The 20,571-nt window shown below is 23.2% G+C and overlaps 7 protein-coding genes across 7 annotated transcripts; 2 read left to right on the top strand and 5 right to left on the bottom strand. All coding sequences in view use genetic code 6, as the record gives it.

Annotated features, from left to right (window-relative positions):
* Nucleotides 1-1,620: 1,620 nt before the first annotated feature.
* On the bottom strand, nucleotides 1,621-2,031 carry TTHERM_000281031 (transmembrane protein, putative; the record flags this gene model as incomplete). The annotated part of the gene is made up of 1 exon (XM_012798157.1): nucleotides 1,621-2,031. One exon carries the CDS (start codon nucleotides 2,029-2,031, stop codon nucleotides 1,621-1,623), a length of 411 nt encoding a protein of 136 aa, XP_012653611.1.
* An 829-nt stretch (nucleotides 2,032-2,860) lies between these two features.
* TTHERM_00281021 (platelet-activating factor acetylhydrolase plasma/intracellular protein) lies at nucleotides 2,861-4,390 on the top strand (the record flags this gene model as incomplete). The annotated part of the gene is made up of 1 exon (XM_001470798.2): nucleotides 2,861-4,390. The coding sequence occupies one exon, from the start codon at nucleotides 2,861-2,863 to the stop codon at nucleotides 4,388-4,390; it is 1,530 nt and encodes a 509-aa protein (XP_001470848.2).
* Nucleotides 4,391-5,312: 922 nt separating this feature from the next.
* Nucleotides 5,313-6,164, bottom strand: TTHERM_00281010 (hypothetical protein; the record flags this gene model as incomplete). Its single annotated transcript, XM_001018156.3, has 1 exon — nucleotides 5,313-6,164. One exon carries the CDS (start codon nucleotides 6,162-6,164, stop codon nucleotides 5,313-5,315), a length of 852 nt encoding a protein of 283 aa, XP_001018156.2.
* Nucleotides 6,165-8,288: 2,124 nt separating this feature from the next.
* Nucleotides 8,289-9,749, bottom strand: TTHERM_00281000 (metallopeptidase family M24 protein; the record flags this gene model as incomplete). The annotated part of the gene is made up of 1 exon (XM_001018155.1): nucleotides 8,289-9,749. One exon carries the CDS (start codon nucleotides 9,747-9,749, stop codon nucleotides 8,289-8,291), a length of 1,461 nt encoding a protein of 486 aa, XP_001018155.1.
* Nucleotides 9,750-11,371: 1,622 nt separating this feature from the next.
* On the top strand, nucleotides 11,372-12,926 carry TTHERM_00280990 (50S ribosomal protein L21; the record flags this gene model as incomplete). Its single annotated transcript, XM_001018154.2, has 5 exons — nucleotides 11,372-11,477; nucleotides 11,887-12,053; nucleotides 12,146-12,403; nucleotides 12,497-12,584; nucleotides 12,838-12,926. 5 exons carry the CDS (start codon nucleotides 11,372-11,374, stop codon nucleotides 12,924-12,926), a joined length of 708 nt encoding a protein of 235 aa, XP_001018154.2.
* A 1,399-nt stretch (nucleotides 12,927-14,325) lies between these two features.
* Nucleotides 14,326-15,261, bottom strand: TTHERM_00280980 (hypothetical protein; the record flags this gene model as incomplete). The annotated part of the gene is made up of 1 exon (XM_001018153.3): nucleotides 14,326-15,261. Exon 1 carries the CDS (start codon nucleotides 15,202-15,204, stop codon nucleotides 14,326-14,328), a length of 879 nt encoding a protein of 292 aa, XP_001018153.1. The 5' UTR covers nucleotides 15,205-15,261.
* Nucleotides 15,262-16,981: 1,720 nt separating this feature from the next.
* On the bottom strand, nucleotides 16,982-18,664 carry TTHERM_00280970 (GCC2 and GCC3 family protein; the record flags this gene model as incomplete). Its single annotated transcript, XM_001018152.1, has 1 exon — nucleotides 16,982-18,664. One exon carries the CDS (start codon nucleotides 18,662-18,664, stop codon nucleotides 16,982-16,984), a length of 1,683 nt encoding a protein of 560 aa, XP_001018152.1.
* Nucleotides 18,665-20,571: the final 1,907 nt, after the last annotated feature.

The following is a 20,571-nucleotide window of genomic DNA, read 5'->3' as shown; positions in this document are numbered from 1 at the left end:
TAAATAAAAATAAGTAAGTACTTTTGATTTACTAAATTTGATAATCATTAAATGATAATAACTAATAAATCTTCTGTATCAAACAAACTCACTATTTTTAATAGTCTTAACAAAAATTAGATAAGTAAGCACACATACATATCTTTAAATTTATTTAAATCTTAATAAGCAATATTTATCAAAATAATTGACTTACAAATATAAATTGAAATATTGATATTATTTGTTAAAATTATTTTTATCATTTATAAATTTCTTGAATAAGCTTATATGCGTTTGTAGTATTAAAAATTTATTTAACAAAAATTTAGATAATAAGTTAAAAAATTAGAATGATTTCTTTTGAAAGCTCATTAAATAATTTAAAATTAAATTAACAAATTACTTTACTTACTTATTATTAGCTTTATTAAATTATAATTTAAAAAAAATTAATTAAAAGTGTTTTTAAAATTATCTTTATAGATTAACTTATTCAAATTAAAGTTTATTAATCAAGCTAAGTAAATAAATTAAAACAATTTTGTAAAATATTTTACTTTCTCATTATTGAGCTTGATTAAATTATATTGCTTAAAATATTAATTTAGGGTTTTTTTAAAATAATCTCTAATGATTGATTTATTCTACATAAAATCTTAAAACTAATTAAAATTTCTAATTCTAAATTTAAATGAAAAAGCATTGAAAGACATTTTAATTTTTTATTTTTATTTTTTTTAATACAAATTTAATTTTTAAAGTTGAGTAAAAATTTAGGACACTATGAGTAAAAAATAACACAATTCAATACAATCAATCAATGAAATTAATGAATATAAAAATTTTTAAATGGTAAATATTTTGTTATAAAAAATAAATTTTTTATTCTTTTATTATTGCTTGATTGGTATCAGATATTAATTATTTAAAAAATATCTTTTAACAAAATTAGAAATCAATTTTTGTCAGAAGATATATTCTTACACATCTAAAAAAAATTAATGAGAGATAAAGAATTAAGAATATTCGAGCTTATTTTGATATCAAATTAAGTGATACACTTCTTAACTATTTTAATGCCTTAGCTTGCAAAAGATCTATCATGGATAGAGGGTTTCAATCATTAATTTTTATTATTGTTTGCTTTTTTGGTTTGTTTTATAGGATATTGTAAAATAGAAGGACTAAGAGTGAATATAATTACCATTTTGCTTGCAGAGGTTTGCATAATCTTGGAGAAGTTGAGTATAATTTCTACTAATTTTAGATTTTATAATATAATAATAGGTTTATTACTTAGTTTGTTGTCATTTATTGTATATTTTGTTTTTCCTGTTTTGAAGTAAGTTCCTACGAATGGATAATACAGAATAGGCTTCATTTCAACTGATATTTCTGGTACAGAGGTTTCAATATTTTATCCTACTGAAGAGAAATATACAAAATAGTCTGATGTTAGCTATTTACCGTCTTCAAATTATTTTGATACTCTTCACTTCATTATTTAAAGGTCTTTAGGCTTCAAAGTAGCTCTACCAAAATGGCTTATTAAAATTTCTGGCTAACCTATGGCACTCAGATCGATGGGAGTCATAAGAAATGCAAATTTAAGTATTCTTAATTCTAAGATGTAACTAGTCATTTACTCACATGGTTTAAGTTCAAATAGAAATTACTAAGCTACTTTTTGCAAAGAACTAGCTTCTAAAGGCTGTATTGTAATTTCGCTGTAGCATAAAGATGAAGAATATCTTGAAAAAGTATCTGTACCTCCTTAAGAAGCTGATTTTGTAAATACTATGTACCAAGCTACAATTCGTAGGAAAGAGTAAGTATAACAAATTTTGGATTTTGCCTTCGACACTTAAAAATTTGCACAAATTTTTAATAATAAAGTATAAAATACATAGTTATAATTAAATGGTAAAGTATTAATGTGTGGCCATTCTTATGGAGGTTAAACAGCTATGTTAAGTGGATTATAAGATGATAGAATTTATGCAGCAATCTGTCTTGATCCTGTGATGAATATTTTTGATTTATCAGCATTTAAACCTTTGATCGAAAAACAAGTTAAAAAACCGTTTATGATATTGTGCAGCGATAATTTTAACAAACTTTATCCTTGCAATCAATAAAACGAAGGACTATCTGTTTGGCTATCAAATAACAAAAATTCTAAAAATCTACTTCTTCCTATGAGAATGAAGAATACTGAACATGTAGATATGATTGATGCTGCACTATTTCAACCAAGAGAGCTACAAATAATCAGAAAAGACGTTTACTCTCCAAACACAGTCACAACAAATCTCAAAATTATAAATAAACTTACAGAATTATTTATTTTTGAGGTCTTTTAAAATAGTTACCAGAATATAGATTGCTAAAGAGTATTAGAAAACTTTAAATAAATTTGCAAAGATAAAATTAAAATTCCTTGTCCATTTGAAGTCATAAAAGGATGATTTTTTTTTTTCAAAGTTCTTATAGCTTTAATTGAAATATCTTTTTTCTATTTAAAAACTTTTATTTCTATAAAATTGTACTAAAATTAACTACAAAATTTTTTAATATTCTAAAAAATTAATTTATTTTTTCTTGATTTAAAAATTATTTTAATATTAAAATTCAAAAAGTTTCTTTAAAATTTAAATTGAAACATAATTCATTTCAGAGATATTAATAAATAAATTTAATTATTGTTGTTTCTGTTGATGTTGATGATGATGATTATTATATTTTTTTATTTATTTAGATCAGAAATAAATTTAATTTTGTAATAATAAATAAAACAAACTAGAAAGATTCTATTTTTTATAAAAACTCCAATTTATTATTTTTAGGATATTTCATAATATTTAAAAAGTTAGTAAGGATGGAAAAAAAGTAAATAAGACCTTTTGAAACAGGGCTAGGTATTAGGAATATAGGATTTTTGTTATCTTTATCTTCACTAAGTAGCAGATTAGAGAGTAAATGGATTCTAAATTAAATTTTAGAATACTCCATTTAGAGCGAAATAGTATTAGTACTGTTTGTGATAATGATAATTAAAAAGGAAGGTATAAGACTGCCAACAATATATGCTATTTTATTGGAATTTGTATTGCAATTTTATAGATACGATTAATAATATAGTTGGAAAATTATTGCTAATACAAACATCGACCACATTTTTATGGTTTTTCTCACTGGATTAGTTATTGTCCATTTCATTTTAATGTACATCAGTCCAGTCTATTTTCAAATACCCGTAACAGGATCTCTTAAAGTTGGATACACTGTTAAGAATATCGATGACATTCAATTCGCTATATTTTATCCTACTAATGACGAATATTAACCTAAAAAAAATTTACCCTATTTTTCTAATGTGGATAAATACTTAGACACTTTAGCTTATTTTACATACAGATATCCCAGAGAATTCAAAGTTGATCATGTTCCAGCACCTCTCCTTAAAATAAGTTTAGGGCCTTTGCTTAGAACCCAAATGATGGACGTTATAGCTAATGCTAATTTGGCAGTATTGAAAAATAAATATCCAGTGATGATGTATTCTCATGGATTCAACTCTCATATGAATCTTCAAGCTACATTTTGCAAAGATTTAGCTTCTAAAGGTGTTATTGTAATTGCTCCTATGCATCGTGATGAAGATTTTATTGCAAAAATTAAAGAATATCCCGTACCTCTAAATAGATTTAAAGAAGTAATGAACGAATCAGTTATTAAGAGAAAAAATGATATTCAAAAAATTATTACATTTGTTCTTGACCCTTCTAAGAAGTTTTTGAGCTATTTCCCAAACGGAAACGAATTGAGAGATTCATTTTAACCAAGAGAATAGATTATTATGTGTGGTCATTCATATGGTGGATTAACTTCTTTGGCTACTTCTCTTGATGATCCAAGAATCTATACTACCATAGTTTTAGATCCTGCTATGAGTTTATTTGATGAAGATGAAAAATATATTAAGCTATTGAAAACACCTCAAAAGAAGCCTTTCCTTATATTATGTAGTGAGAATTTCCATAAAAGATTCCCATTATTTAGTCAAAGAGAACACATTCAAACTTTCCTAAAGTCATAAAAAAATTACAAAAACGCAATACTAGCTGCAGAGCTAAAAGAATTTGGTCATGGCAACTTTGTAGATATGGCTTTCTTCATCCCCTTTGAACTTTAATAACTTCGTGAAGATATACTTAAAGTTAAAGAAGTTAGTAACTTCTATCTAATGCTTAATAAATTAGTAGAATATTTCATCTACGAGAGCTAAAGTACATTCATAAACTTTGAATAAATTCATATGTAAAATGTAGTAAGCTAATTTGAAGAACTTACTAAAAATATCTTAGAATATAAGAAAAAGAATTTCCTCTATTAATTTGAGATTTGAAATGTCAAATAAAGCATTCTCCATATATTTTTTTATATGTATAGTTTTATATGTTTGTTTATTTTAAATGATAAAGCATTGTTCAATTTATTTGATAGTGTTTCAGCATTAATAACATATTTTTTATGAAATTTATTTTCTTGAATAACTGTAGCAATAAGTAAGTTATATAAAAGAACTTTATCATAATTATGAATAAATGATCAAGTAAATATTTTTTTATTAAGAAAAATAAATTTATTTGAAAATTAAAAATTGAATTAATAATAATAAAAATGGCTAATCCTTTTTCCAAAGATTTTAAATTGTTAGGGTATTAAAAAAAAATTTTTAAACCATCAGGAAAATATAAAATTTGGAAAAAATAATTCAAGATAAAAATGAAATATTATGCGTAGATTTTCAAATCTACAATAAATTTTATTCAAAATTGTAATTAAGAGATATAAAATTTCAATAATTTGAACAAGAAAAATTTATTTTTTTTCTTTTTTCAAATTTTTAATTTATTTTTTGAATTAAAATTTGAATAGATAAATAAAAAAATATTATCTGAGTTTTTTTTAATCATGCGAATGAGAACAAATAAATAAATAAATGATATATATCATAAATTTTAACAAGCGAATAATTGATCATCTATCTTTTTCTTATAATCAAAAATTATTATGTTGTAAATAGATTGATATAGAGATAGTATTATTGATATTGACATTTAAGAATTATTTATGAAAAAAATGTTAAATTTTAGTAATAAACAACTCAATTATTTTTGGTGAAACTTTATATTTATATTCAAAGGTTTTTTTATTTGTTTCCTAATAATTATTAACTAAATTGAATTTAATAAAATATAAGAAAACATTATTTTCTGATTAAATCTATAAAATAGATATAGACGCAGATATATTAAAGGGATTTTTCACTATAAAATATTAATAGTATAAATGTTTAGCTGGTAAGCTAGAAAATATAAATCATCGCTGAAAATGTTTCTAGGATCAACTTTTTCAGCATCAGGAAGACCTTGGCTTTCTAGTTCATTTTATGGTAAGACATATATACAAGGAGTACCTTAGCAGTAGGCTGTACAAGAACCAGAACAAGTAGAGTAACAATATACAGGGTGATTTTTGGTGAACCAGTAAACTTTCCAGCGCTACCAATTCTGAATTTCATTAACGTTTTTGAATACTCTAGTCGAGCCCATAGCTTACATAATATAGTTGGCCTTAGTTAAAGGTGATAGCGGGAACATAGTATCTTGTTAAAACTTATTTTAATTCATGTTTTAAATATAAATATCTCTTTACAAATTCTACTTGCAAAGGTATGCGATTGTTTCACAGTTTTAAACATAATCATTAGAATAATTAGATTATACTTTTTATTAGTCCATTTATTTTTCAAGCTTTTATTGATTTAATTTCTCTAAAGTTTTTAAAAATTATTTATAAAATAAGATATTATCATATGTGAGAGCTGATATTGCATACTTTCTATCATCATAAAAATGATATGGATACTTTTCAACCGAGTAGTCATTTGGCTTTTTCTCGTTAGATTTAAAGAAGATATATTAATTTTAATCTGAAGAAAAGCTAAAACCATTCTCTAATTACTCATAGTATGCTTTTCCATTTTAACTTTTAGAGTTAACATACTTTTAAAAGTCATCCCATTATAGTTGAATTTCTAAAAGGTTAAAGTAAAAAAGATTTATCTCTTTCAAAAATGTGGACTCTTCTCTTGAGATGACACCCAGCATCGACATTTAAGCTTAATTATATGGTTTAGCACCATAATTTTGATTAATAATTTATTGAATGATGTCTTTTTTTGAATTCTGATTCAAGATAATTTAGTTGGCAAACATTTGAGAAAGCTTTAGATATTTTAATATTAAGATTGTTAAAACTTTTTGATTTAATGTTATTTATTATGAGAATCCTAAATAAAAAATATTGCTTTTAGTATTTTAATATGATCTTAATAGAATAATTTGCTTCTATAGATAAATTATTATTTTGTTGAATAAAAAAATGATAATTTTTAATGAAATTAATTGTTTTTTATTATTAAAGACTTGTAATAAAATTATAAATACTTAATCAGATAATTAATAGATTTTACTTGTAAATATATAAAATATATTATTTGTTATCTTTGGAAAAATATAATTAAATGATATTTTGTAAAATTATATTTTTTTTAATCTTTCTTTTAAAATAAATAATCTAAATAATAACTTATTAAATTGAAAATATTAATAAATTAATTTATTTAGTCAATTTCAAAAAATTTAATATTAAGTTAATAAAATATCTAAGTAATAAAGAAAAAATAAAAATTTTTAAAAAATTAAATTCATTTTAAATAATAAAATTAGTAAAAAAATAAAGCTAAATAAATGAAAGTGATTAATTTAAATTTATCTAATGACAATTAAATAAATTTATTAATTAGTCTTAAAAATATATTTTAGAAATAAATTAGTTCGGTTTATTAGAAAAAAGTATAAATTAAATAAAAAGAGACATTAAATTATTTTAAATTAAATAGGAATTTTAATTCATTTTTTTATTTAATTAAACCCAAAAGTTAATATTGTTAAAGATTGGCTAATCATTTTAATTCATGAATATTTATAATTTAAAATCAGATAATTAAAGAAATACGAAAATAAATTACTGTTGACTTTTTCGACAAATAAAATAAAAAGTTTTGAGTGATAATAAATTAGAAAAAGAATTTACTATTTATTTATCTTATTATAATAATTGTAAAAGTTAATTTATTTATTTATTAAATCATATTTTTACCTTTTTTTTAAGTTTCAATATATTAATTTCTTTTAATTAATGCTTTTTTTTAATGTTTATATTTAAAAAAAGCTTAAAATTCTACTAAATGCATATTTTTTTATCAAATATAGAGTGAATGACCAATTTGTATTTTTTAAATTTTATGCTAGCTGAATTTAGAAAATATTTGGTAAAAAATTCAATTTATTCTAGCCTTAAAACTAATTTCAGAAAAATGATTGATAAATAAATAAAAATTTTATTTAAAAAACCATAAATTCTAATTAGAAATAAATTTATAAAACAGATAAAAATAACAGATAATTTTACAAATTAGAAATAAATACACTTTTAGGTTTATCTAAATTATTATTAATTAAATAATTAAAATTAATTAGAGAAATTTTCAATCAGCATTAAAATGTAAATTATTCAATTTGTTAAAAAATATTTTAATTTTTTATACAAAAACAATTATTATATAAAAATAAGATTAAAAAGAATTTTATGGATATTTCATCTATCTATTCTTTGAATATATATTTTGAATATATAAAGGAATATTTATTTTTTAATGTAAATTTTGATATAAATAATTAGGCAATCCTAAATTTTATTTAATAAATTATATATTTTTTTGATAAGAAAAAATATTGTCATATAAAATATTTTTAATTAAAAATAAAAAACTAAAAAATAAATATTGTGTTTTTGAGTTAGTAAATTAATTAAGATAAATTTATATATATTTTTTTTTAGTTACTTTGTTAATTTAATTAAAATTTAGTAAAGACCCTTATTTTAGTAACCTTACTAGAAGTTCATTTTCTTTTATTAATTAAAAATAGACAATTTCTGATAAATTATAACAAAAAAAAATCACATTGAAGAAATTAGGATTTATATTGCTAAAATAAAGTAAAAACTAACAAGTTAATAAAGTATATATCAACTTTAAGGTTTGGAAATTTGACAAATGTATTTGATTTTTAAAAGTAGATTGTAAAAATTATGACTTTAAGAGTTTACAATTCCATAAAAACATATTTTTACTAACTTAATGAAATATTTTATAAATTTTTATTATTTTGTTATCAATCTTTCCAAGGAAGTCCAGCACAAGCTCTTTCTACTTCCTCAATAGTTCTTGGAACTTCTGTAAAGTTAATGTAACCATCCTTAGTAATAACGATGTTATCTTCTAGACGAACTCCTGAAACTTCTAAATACTCGTTTATTTTTTCTTTTACAAGATATTTAGATACAACTGGATGGTTAAAGGCTAAATGTAATAAGGATTTATTGAAATAGCATCCAGGTTCAACAGAGATACACATGCCTTCTTGTAAAACTCTTCTAGTTCTAAGACTTCTTAGTCCTGCTACGTCTTTGAGTTTAGGAGGATGACCTGGATTGTAGCCACCAACATCGTGAACTCTTAAACCCATAAAATGACCTAATCCGTGAGGGAAGAACATAGCTGATACTCTTTTTTCAATTAATTCTTGGATTGGGGTATCAACAACTAAGCCTAATTTAATCAAATGCTATAATATGATTCTTTCTGCTAAGAAATGCATCTCTTCCCAAGAGACTCCTGCCTTTACCTTACTAAGAACTGCAGTATAAGCTTCATAAACTGCATTATATATCTCCTTTTGTTTTTGTGAGAATTTACCATTAGAGGGGAATGTAATTGTGATATCAGAAGTGTATCCATTATATTTAGAACCCATATCATTTAAAATAAGAGCATTATCAGGAATTTATTTTTCATTGTCGATGTAATGAAGAAGGGCAGGTGCATCTCCAGAAGCGCAAATACAGTTGTAGGATTTTTCCTTAGAACCAATTAATTCGTGAACGTGGAACTTATATAAAGCTTCCATTTAATATTCCATCATTCCAGCCTTGATATTATTCATAACTCTGAGATGAGCATCAGAAGAGATTCTACCAACGAATTTCATTTATTCAATTTCTTCAGGATGCTTGATAACTCTAAGTTCATTAAGTATATCATAAAGCTTATCTTTAACAACAGTGTAATTCTTTAGGCATTCAAAGCTAGGTTCAGGAAGACTCAAGCCACTATCTGAATCGATACCATGGTAGATATGAATTTCTTCTGGGTTTTTTTACTTTAAATAGTTTTCCATTTCAGTATCAAACCAAGCATCATCAACTTAATATTGCTACTTAAAGAAAGGAGGTTCCTTAACAGTAATCCATATCTTCCATTCATCAGGGATTTTGCGGCAGAACAAGAATGCCTTGCCAGTATCTAATTCTAAGACACCATGGCAGTCAAACTCTCTAACACCAAACAAATAAAAGATGTTAGCTTCTTATTAGAACTCTTCGACTATATCTTGGTCATGCATGAATTTAATTGTGTCACCCTTAAGTAAAACAATTGATCTTTCTTTAATATTTCCGTTCTTCTTCATAGCATCAATCAAGGTCTGTCTAACCTTTTTATGGAAGGAAACAGGGAGTTCAAGTTTAAGTGTTTATTCACTGAGAATCTTGTCAAATTTTCTTCTACACTCCATTTTTTTTATTTTATTTGTTTATCTTTATTGAATTTTTAATTGATTTTGAATTTTTTATTTTTAATATTGTTTATTTTATTAATTTTTTTTTCCATATTTAAAAAAAAAACATAATTTGAGGTTACAATTATAAGGCCATGCAACATGAATGTAATCAACCAAATAAACACAGTTAAATCTGGTAATTTATTTGATAATCATATAAAATAGTAAATTAAATTAGAACAGTGCGTAAATTTATCACTAGTTTAATTTATATTGATTAAAACTATCAAATTTTAAATCACTAACTAAATTAATAAATTTTTTCATTTTATTTTAGTAACTAATTTATAACATTCAGAAAAATCATTCATTTTTAATTCTTAGATTCCAAATTACTAAAATAAGCACGCTGGTATATCTTTTTATATTTTCATTTAAAAAATTAATGTTTCTATTAACTAAAGAGAAGTAAATTTCTTGTAGCTAAAATTTAGAATTATTTATTTTATTAATTCAAATAAAATATTAAATTATCTATTTTGACTCAATATAAAATAGCATATAAATTATTTTATTTTATAAAAATAATAAATTAATTTATAACACCAGTTAGATAGAATTTTTATAGATTAAAAAGTTTCCAAAAAATATTTAATTGAAATCTTATGATTTTTTATCTTTTCTAATCTTATTTCTTATTATTCATCAAATAAATTAGTCTTTATAATAAAAATAAATACTCAAAATATAAAATAAAATTATTCCTATTTTTATTTTTTTTTATTTATTTAAATTTTAATCAAAGAATTAATCAAATAAAAATAAAATTATATTTTATTTATAATAATTCATTATTAACTCCAAATCCATCCTTCATATTAAATTAAAAATTAACTAAATATTTATTATCCATCAAATCAATCAATCATTAAAGAATAAATAAATACTCAAATTACAAACTAAAATATTAAATATTTTATTTAAATTTTTAATTGCATAAAAGAATTAGTTAAATTAAAAATAAAATAATATTTTATTTGTAATAGTTCAAAGTTAAATTCCAAATCTCATTTTCAAATATAAATTTTAAAATATTTTCTTTTTTTTAAAATTTTATTTTTAATTTTAAAAATAATTTTTATTTATCAAAAATTACAAATTTTATTTAAAATAGAATTGTTTTATTCATATTTAAAAATATTTTTATTAAATAATTATTTGGTTTTAAGACTTATTTTAATTTTAATTTAGGGCTCATATTTAAAGATAAGATTTAAATTTTTACAAATCTTAAAACTTTCAATAACGAAAACAAATAAAAAGATATACTACTGCTTGCTTATGGCTTTTTTTATTTGTTTGTATGTATGTATGCTTGTATGAATGAATGTCTGAAAATATTATAAGATCACATAATGATTTGTATGAATGAAATCAAAGATATGAATGTAAAAACATATTGAATTTTTACATACTAATTTGAATGAATATTTAATCTTTTCTTTGATTTTTAATTGAGAGATTAATTAATTAAAAGGGTATTGAACAACATAAGATTGAATCGCCAAGAAATATTAAATATATATCAAGGATAGAAGTAAGTAGAAAAAGAAGAAGCATTATTTATTTATAGAGAAATGATTATTGCTAATAAGTTGTTCAGTAATTTAGCCAAAACATAAGTTAAGCAATTCGCTTTCCACAATTATATAACAGCTGCATTTGGTAGAGCTAAGCCCAAAGGTAATAGCTGATGATAGTTACGCATTTAATATATATTGCCAATTTAGTTTTGTTATTGTTGTTAATTATATCATACAACAATTATTGTTTAGGCAGATATAAATATACAGATTTTGAATCATTTTAAGTACTTATTTTTGAATAATTATGGCTATAAAACTTATTGCTTAAAATTTCGACCTTTTTTTTGGATAATTAAGCAAGTAAATTAGCTGAATTCTTTTAAATCAAACAATTTTAGCATAAAATGTTAGCCATAATTTTTCGAAAATATTCTAAAATGATCGATTGATTAAAAGTATAAATTCTAAAAAATTTGAATAAAATTGAAAATTGTTTATCTTAAAGATTAATTTTACTGGTTTAGTTTAGCATGCATTTTAAAATTATTATAATTTAATAAATATAGTAAATCACCATACTCCTTTCGAAGAGAAAGATTATTCTGAATTGAAAATCTATGATGATGAAAGATTAATGGACAAGTAGTACAAGAGAATTCGTGATGAATATTAAAAGGCCGCAGTTAAAAAAGAGCATAGAAGAGAAAGAATTGAATAAATTAAAGCTGAAAGAGTATTTTTTTATTTTCGTTAAATGCTTATTTAATAAATTAGCAATACAAATTTAATTATGCCTATTTATTTTGTTTTTTTACATACTTAAAGCCTGAAATCCCTCCTGAAGATTAAAAATTAGTTATTCATGATCCTTAAATTGGTATTTAATATCCTGCAATAGAAAACTAAATATTTGCTGTAGTAGAAATTCTTGGATTCCAATATAAAGTAGCTTAAGATGATATTTTGACTATCGATTGGTTATCAGAATATGATATTAATGATCAAGTAGTTTTTGATAATGTTCTTTTAGTTGGAACTACTGATTACACTTCTATTGGTCGTCCTTATATTAGCACAGCTAAAGTAAATAATTAATTAATTATTACATTTGAGTTAAAGCCTTTAATTTTCTTTAAAAAAACTCAAATATTTATTAATTTATCTTTAAATTATCAGGTTTACGCTACAGTTGAAGAACAAACTTAAGGTGAAAAAGTTTTAGGTCTTCATATGAGAAGAAGAAAAACTTCAAGAAAATCTTGGGGTACATTATTATTAAATTTTACACTTGTTTTAAAAATCAAAAATACAAAGATTTCTGATTGCATCCATAAATTGATTCACTTAAATAACAAATAAAAACTTCAAATAAATGATTATCAGCAAATAAATAAAAAAAGATAAAATTTATGATAAAATTATTAATCATCATCAATATTTATTGAGACAATCATCAAAAATGATTTTTATAAAATAGTTTAAGTAATTAAAAAGGTAACAATTTTATTTAAAAATAGGCCACAGATAAAAAATGACTGTTCTTAGAATCGATAGAATCGAACACAATTTAGGAGAAAAAGAATTAACTAAAGCTGTATCTCTTTGAAAATAAATGGTTATCTAACATTGGAGAAGTTCTTGAAAAATTGGATAGAATTTATGAAAAATAAATATAATTTTTTGGCAATAGAATTTAGAGTTAAAAAAGAAATAAATTAATTGCATCATCAAGAAAGAAGATAGATAGATATATTGCTTTTAATTATAAATATGTAATTATCCTTTTCTATTAAACATATTTAAATATTTATATATTTGTATTTTTATCATTAGTATTGCTCCCTATCCTTTCATTTTTAAGCATTTCACCTTTTAAATATATTTTTGAAAATTAGCCAATTAATTTACTTACTATTTCTAAAACCAAATATTTCTTCATTTTAAGATTATATCAAATAAATTATATACTTTATTTAGAAATGATATTTTTTAAATTGTAAATTGAAAACATGTTTAATTATCTTAAACTTTTAAAATAATATTATTTTGAATCAATTTATTTAACATTTTGATTCAATTTTTAATTCTATTTCAGAAGGTTTTTATGCCAAAAATAAAAAATATTTTTTAATTACTGTATATGATAATTTATTTAAATAATATCATTTTAATGTCAGTTTTTAGAAAATTAAAAATTTAAAAATCTTTATTTTCTGAAAAAATATAAATTAAAAGCAAGTATAAATGGAACAAATAAATTATATTAAAGATTGCAGTTTTTTTCTAATTCTTTGAAAAATTATTTAAAATACTGTTAAGTTAATTTTAATTAAAATGTGGACTACTATTTATTAATATTGCTATTGTAATTCAGTTAATTCAGTTAATTATTTTCAAAATTTAAAAAAATTTAAACTTTTGCTAATAAGATTATTATTTATCATTACTTTATATTGTAAAACTATTTTAAATTTCAATTTTGACAAAATGAAACCTATTTTATTAACGAAGAAATTTTTTTAATTAATATTCATAAATAATAAATTTTTTAAAATAGTAAATATCTATAAAAAATTTCGCTTACTCTCTACTTTTAAACAATTTGGAATTTCTCAAATTTTCTAATTTTAATAAAACTCCAAAAATAATATTGATTTTTTAAATGAAAAAAATTTATTTAAAATATCGAATGTAGCTTAATTCCATTTAAAATATGATTTTTACAATTGTATTAGCCAGTCAGTCTCAAATATTATTCTTACAATTTCATTAGTCTCAAATATTATAAAATATTTCATTATGTATATACATCTAATTAAAAGGATAAAATTAGAAAAATCCTATTTTATATTAAGATTTATATTTGTAATAATTTGATCACACATATTTTTAAAGTTTATTTTTAATTAATTATATAAATTCATCAATTTATTTTTGGATCACAAAACATATATTTTATATAGATATATTATACTTTTTTAATATAATTTTTATATTTATTATTATCATTAATTAGAAGATTTGACCTCTAATGCAGCCATAATCTTTGATAATTCTATTGCAAACTAAACTGACAAATCTTAGTCATCTTTATTTTGCATGAAATTCTAGGAGTATTCTAAAATTTTATTTTTCAACTACTCAGGATCAAGTGATAGATAATCTGAAGAATCGTTATCTTAAGATGATTCATTTTCGCAATCATTATATTACATTGGGAAACCAACTCCTCTGCCATAAACTGGTTTTGTGCAAGAAACTCCGATATCGGTTGTTCCTGATGGACAACTAGGAGAGCATACACAACAACCAACACTATGAAAACCTTAAGCGCATTTAGGGTAGATAATTAAGCCGTTTTATTCACAGCCTTAAGGATTATCTCTTTGGCATCTGTTATAAGCATCGTTCAAGTTTAAGTCATCACCGAATTCCCAAGGGTAACCAGCACCTCTTCCATAAGAATCAGGTTTAGCACAAAATAATCCATCATCTCTGAATCCAGGAGGACATTATGATTCACACAAACAGCAACCTACATTGAAGAAACCATCATTACATTTAGGATACATAATAGCACCATATTATTCGCAAGAATTTCCTGTTGATTCTTCACATCTTTTTTGAGCATCAACTAAGCAAATTGGATTAGAACATTCCTACACCAATGGCTTTATTTAACCAGAAACATTTCCAATAGATTCAAGTATGACAGATATATCCTCATTTTCTTGGATAGAGGCGACTAGAGTAGTGATATCTTCTATTGCATCACCTATTTATGCAAAGCAATTTAAGATATTTCCTAAATTACGATTAGGCCTTGAGTGACTGAAAGAAATGAGCAAAAAAATTGCAGTAATAAACAACAGTGTTTTTTACATCTGAATGATTTTTCTTTTATTGTGATTTTTTATTTTATTTTTTTGAATTATATTTTTCTTTTGTTAGCAAAAATCCAAGCTTTTAAATAAGGTCAACAAAATTATAAATGTTGTATAATATTAATAAAAAATGGAATAGATTAATCAAAATATAATTTGATAAAAATTGCTTTCATTAATACATAAATTTATGAGTAAACAAAAAAATTTAAATCCTTGAAAAAATCTTTTTGAATTAAAGTAGAAAACTAAAAATAGATTTAAAGTTATAAGGTAGATGAGTTTGAATATAATAAATTAATTAAACTAGTAATTGTCATTTTGTCTATTCTTATTCTCAAAAAATTTTATGCTAGATTTTTAAAAAAATAGTTAAAAATATGAAACCTACAAAATCACCTTTGATAACTCCATTAAAAAATAAGTATTTAATTATGAGAAAATTATTTTAGTTTTCAAAAATTTTAAATTAAATGGTTTTATTTGTAATTTTTATATTAGGATTAATTGCTTTATTAGCCTTTGAATAAGCTAAAAATTTTATTTTATTTGATCATTCATCTATTTTTTCAAAGTTTACATTTTTTCAAATAGTTTTATGCTTTGAATATTAATCATATCTAGTAGTAAATTATAAACTATTATTAGTTTTTATTATTTAAATTTAATAAACATATTCTAAATTGATTTATTTCTTTCATGAATATAAAATTTACATAATATATTATATATTCCATAACTATTTTACATACTATCTAGGAGTATAGAGCACCATTTTTTTTGTATTTATATCAAAAACTCTCCAGAATTATAAAAACTCCTCAAGGAGGAAATTTTAGATGGCTGAGTGGAAATCGCTTATGCAAATGCAATGAATACAATGGTCGAATACCTACAATTTTTTAAAAAAATTATATTAAAAAAAATAAAATTAGAACCATCATAATAAACCATCTGTAAAGTAATCATCACATACACTAAACATACATAGAAAACCAACAATGAAAAAACTATCTCTAGTTTATTAAAAATTGATTTTAGGACTATTCTGATATAAATCAAAATGGAATAAGAGATCATAAAAATTTATTAAAAACGTTTTACTTCAGTAAAATATAAAAAACTAAATAAAAAATAATTACACCCTTAAAAAAATTGAAAATATTTAAAAAATTGACCATCCTTGCTTTAAAAAAAGATTAGTTTAAGTATGTTATGGTGGTCATAAATTTTAATATACTCTTAAAATGATAAAAATTACTTATAAAAGTTAAAGTATTAATCAGGATAGCTTAATTAGCTGAACAAAATTTATAAATTTATTAATATTCTTAATTGATTAGCTTATAAAAAAACAATAGAATTGGAACTTATTTTTTTGCTTATTTTGAATTTTTTCAAAACATTTTTTATTTTATTTAACTATTTAAGAGACATAAAATGAATGGCTTAAAAAATAAAAGCAAGAACTTTTTAGGCTTATATTACCTAAAATAAATATTTCATTTTCATTGAGGATTCGATTTTACGTCATAAAAATTAAAAAACTAAACAAATATGTAGAGTAATTTTCATTTAGGTGTTTATATTTAAGGAAATAGTTTGCTGATTAAAATTTTCGATTGGTATTTTCTAATTGTTAAATATATAAATTAAGAAAAATTCAAGTAAAGTTGCAAAATATTTTTATTATTTCCAAATAATACGAAATATATAATATGTAAGAATAAAATATATATTAGTATCACTTTCCAATAATAAAAGACTAATTCTGTTTTCAGAAAATAGTAATTAAAGCAAGGAGGATTAAGCTAAATTGAATAACAATAGAAGAAGAATTATCATCACATTTGCTAACACCATCGCTAGGACCTGAAGTATTTGCTGGGCAAGCACAGGCAGTAACAGAGGTAGAACCAGCAGGGGAGACACGGCTATTTGTACAAGCAGTGCATGTTGCTGAACCAGTAGAAGAATAAGTATTTACATCACATTTTTTGCATCCAGTACAGTGCATGTCTGAATCATATCCATTATTTTTGCTGAAAAAGCCTGCAGGACATTGTCTAACATCAATAGTGCAAGTCGTTGATCCAGCATTTGACCATTTTAAATTAGGGCAAGCAGGACAAGAAGCAGCTGATGTTACATTAGAGGCTGTTCCAGCAGGGCAAGGCAAACAAGCTTTAGCGCCAGCACTTGAATATTAACCAGCATTGCATGGATTACAGGTATCAAAAGTATATCCAGAAGTACTGTAAGTACCGGCAGCACATTATGTTACAGCTTTAGGGCAACTAGAACTTCCTGAATTATCATTCCAAAAATTAGTGGGGCAAGGGGTACAAGTGGTAGCTTAAGCAGCAGAGTAAGTACCTTATGAGCACTTTGTACAGAAACTACCGGATCCATCATCGAATCCAGTTGCACTATAAGTACCAGCTACGCAAGGTGTCAAATTTACAGGACAGTTAGTTGATCCAGAAGCAGCATTAGTAGTACCTTTAGCACAAGGAGTACAAGTGATAGCTTAAGCAGCAGCAGAGTATTAACCTTTTGGGCATTATGTACAGTAACTACCTGTTCCATTATCGAATCCAGTTGAACTATAAGTACCAGCTGCGCAAGGTGTCAAAGTTACAGGACAGTTAGTTGATCCAGAAGCAGAATTAGTAGTACCATTAGGACAATAATTACAAGAGGTAGCTTAAGCAGCAGAGTATTAACCTTATGGGCATTTTGTACAGTAACTACCTGTTCCATTATCGAATCCAGTTAAACTATAAGTACCAGCTGCGCAAGGTGTCAAAGTTACAGGACAGTTAGTTGATCCAGAAGCAGAATTAGTAGTACCATTAGGACAATAATTACAAGAGGTAGCTTAAGCAGCAGAGTATTAACCTTATGGGCATTTTGTACAGTAACTACCTGTTCCATTATCGAATCCAGTTGAACTATAAGTACCAGCTGCGCAAGGTGTCAAAGTTACAGGACAGTTAGTTGATCCAGAAGCAGTATTAGTAGTACCGTTAGGACAAGCAGTACAAGTGGTAGCTTAAGCAGCAGAGTAATAACCTTATAAGCATTTTATACAGACAGTACCGGTTCCATCATCGAATCCTGTTGCACTAGAAGTACCAGCTGCGCAAGCGGTGTAAGCCTTAGGACAACTAGTTTAACCGGTAGCAGTGTTATATGTACCAGCAGGGCAAGCAATGCAAGGACTTCCTGGAGTTGCTGAGTAATAATTAATTGAGCAAGGAGTGCAAGTAGTTGAGCCAGCAGTAGATGAAGAACCAGCGTCGCACTTAGTGCATCCACCACCGAGACCGTCGGTATCGTATCCATCAGCACTCTTTGTATTGGCGGGGCAATAAGTAGTACAAACAGAGCTAGTAGCAGCCAAAGAGATTGAAATTATGTTAAAAGCTATAAGCAAAGCTATAATAGTCTTATTCATTTCTTTTACTTTTTTTATTTATTATTTAATTGAATTATTTAATTTAATAAATAATAATATCAATTACCAGTTACCTAAATTTAAAGCAAAAATTTTAACATTAAGGATTTATTTCTAAGGCTTGATAGGCTAATGAAATAATAATCTTAAAATAATATACTCAAGAATATTTAACTTTTCTACATAAGATGAATTATCGATTGTTTATATTTGATAATTTCACAATCCAATTTAGCTTTTTAGATGTTTGAAATGGTAGTAAACAAAAAATGGTTTCATTACAGACAAACAGAACATGAAAAATAAATCACTGCTAAGATTAATTAGACTATTTTTAAGATACAAATCAACTCACAAATACAATAAGATATTTTCCTTCAAATCTTTGTATTCAATCTCATTATTATTGCCTAATTTATGGAATGAAATTAAATTTTCTTTAGCTTTTGAGAGATCAAATAATAGTAGAAGCATATTTTGTTAGTAATAAATGTCAAGGAGATCATATTATTTTTTAAAAGAAATTTATTAGTAATTTGAGCAGAGTAATTTAAAGATCAAATATATGATGGAAACTCATAAATGAATGAATACCCCCAAGCAGAAATAATAAAAAAAATGTTTGATACTGTTTTTAAAAATATCTTTTTTGGTTTAAATTCTATAAATAAAGCATTTTCCTGTGAGTATTTATGACGTAATCGAATAGTTATTACCATCTAAAAAGCAAGTTTATGCTGCTTAGATTTATTAAAATAGAAGAATAAACAAATCGCTACCCAAATTCGATAAAAAATTAGTTAGAAGTCTAATATTTAGACTTACTTTCTAAATTGTTTTCATTTTCATATAACAATTCAAATATTTCTTCATTTTTGTTAAAATAAGTAATCGAAAGTTTAAAATTTAGTAAAATAATAATAAAATCACTAAAATTTGTAGCTAATCTCAAAAATATTTTTTAAAATAATAAATTTTATTTGTATGTATTAATTAGAATATTCAATGCAATTTAATTAAATTAATTAAGAAAAATAATGACTTAATATAAAACTTACATACTATTTTTTATAGTTAAAAATAAAATTACATCCTTTAAAAAATAATTTGTTCTTCTTCTTCATAAGAACAAATAACTAATTAGATTAATAATTTTGTTTTTTCTATCATGCATTTGGTCTTCAATTAGAAGTTCGCATATCTTTTTTAATTTATTTCACTTTCTTTAGGTGATATTTACAACCTGTACCTTCAAAAAATTATTAAATGTGTACACTACATTTTTAAAAATAATAAAATCAAAAACAATGCTCTTGATTGCTATTAATAAAATGTTATTTATAAATCAATCAGAAAAAATAAAATTAAATATAATTTGTTGATAATTTATTTAATTTCTAATCATTTGAGAGGAAAAATAGTAAATAATAAGTCCTTCTATAATACATTTTTCTAAAGTGTAACAATCTTAATTTTGTATATAGACAAAGGTCAAAAAATTTTAATATCATATATATTTTAGAAATAGAAGAAATCTTTACTTGCACCTTATGTATTTTTATAAAAATAATAAAATCTGATGTTCCAACATAATTTCAAGAAATCTCCCACCAGTTTGATTAAATATTAAAAATTATTAGTAATCATAACAATTAATAGCAGTTACGAAAAGCGAATTTTAAATTTTATTTATATATTAAGTATTATAGTAGAATTTTTAGTAGCTATTTGGATCAAATTTGCTATCTTTTAGAGTCTCATATAACATTTTTGATAAATCACAAAGAGGCACATTAATTAATTTAGTATTAATTTTGCAAGATCATATAACAAAAAGCTTGATATAAATTTAAGGATAACAGCGTCTATTACTAATTTAATAAAGAAAAAAAATCATAAAGGCATTG

Source organism: Tetrahymena thermophila (assembly GCF_000189635.1).
Source record: "Tetrahymena thermophila SB210 genomic scaffold scf_8254600, whole genome shotgun sequence".
Taxonomy (NCBI): domain Eukaryota; phylum Ciliophora; class Oligohymenophorea; order Hymenostomatida; family Tetrahymenidae; genus Tetrahymena; species Tetrahymena thermophila.
This window is presented reverse-complemented; position numbering and strand designations above follow the sequence as displayed.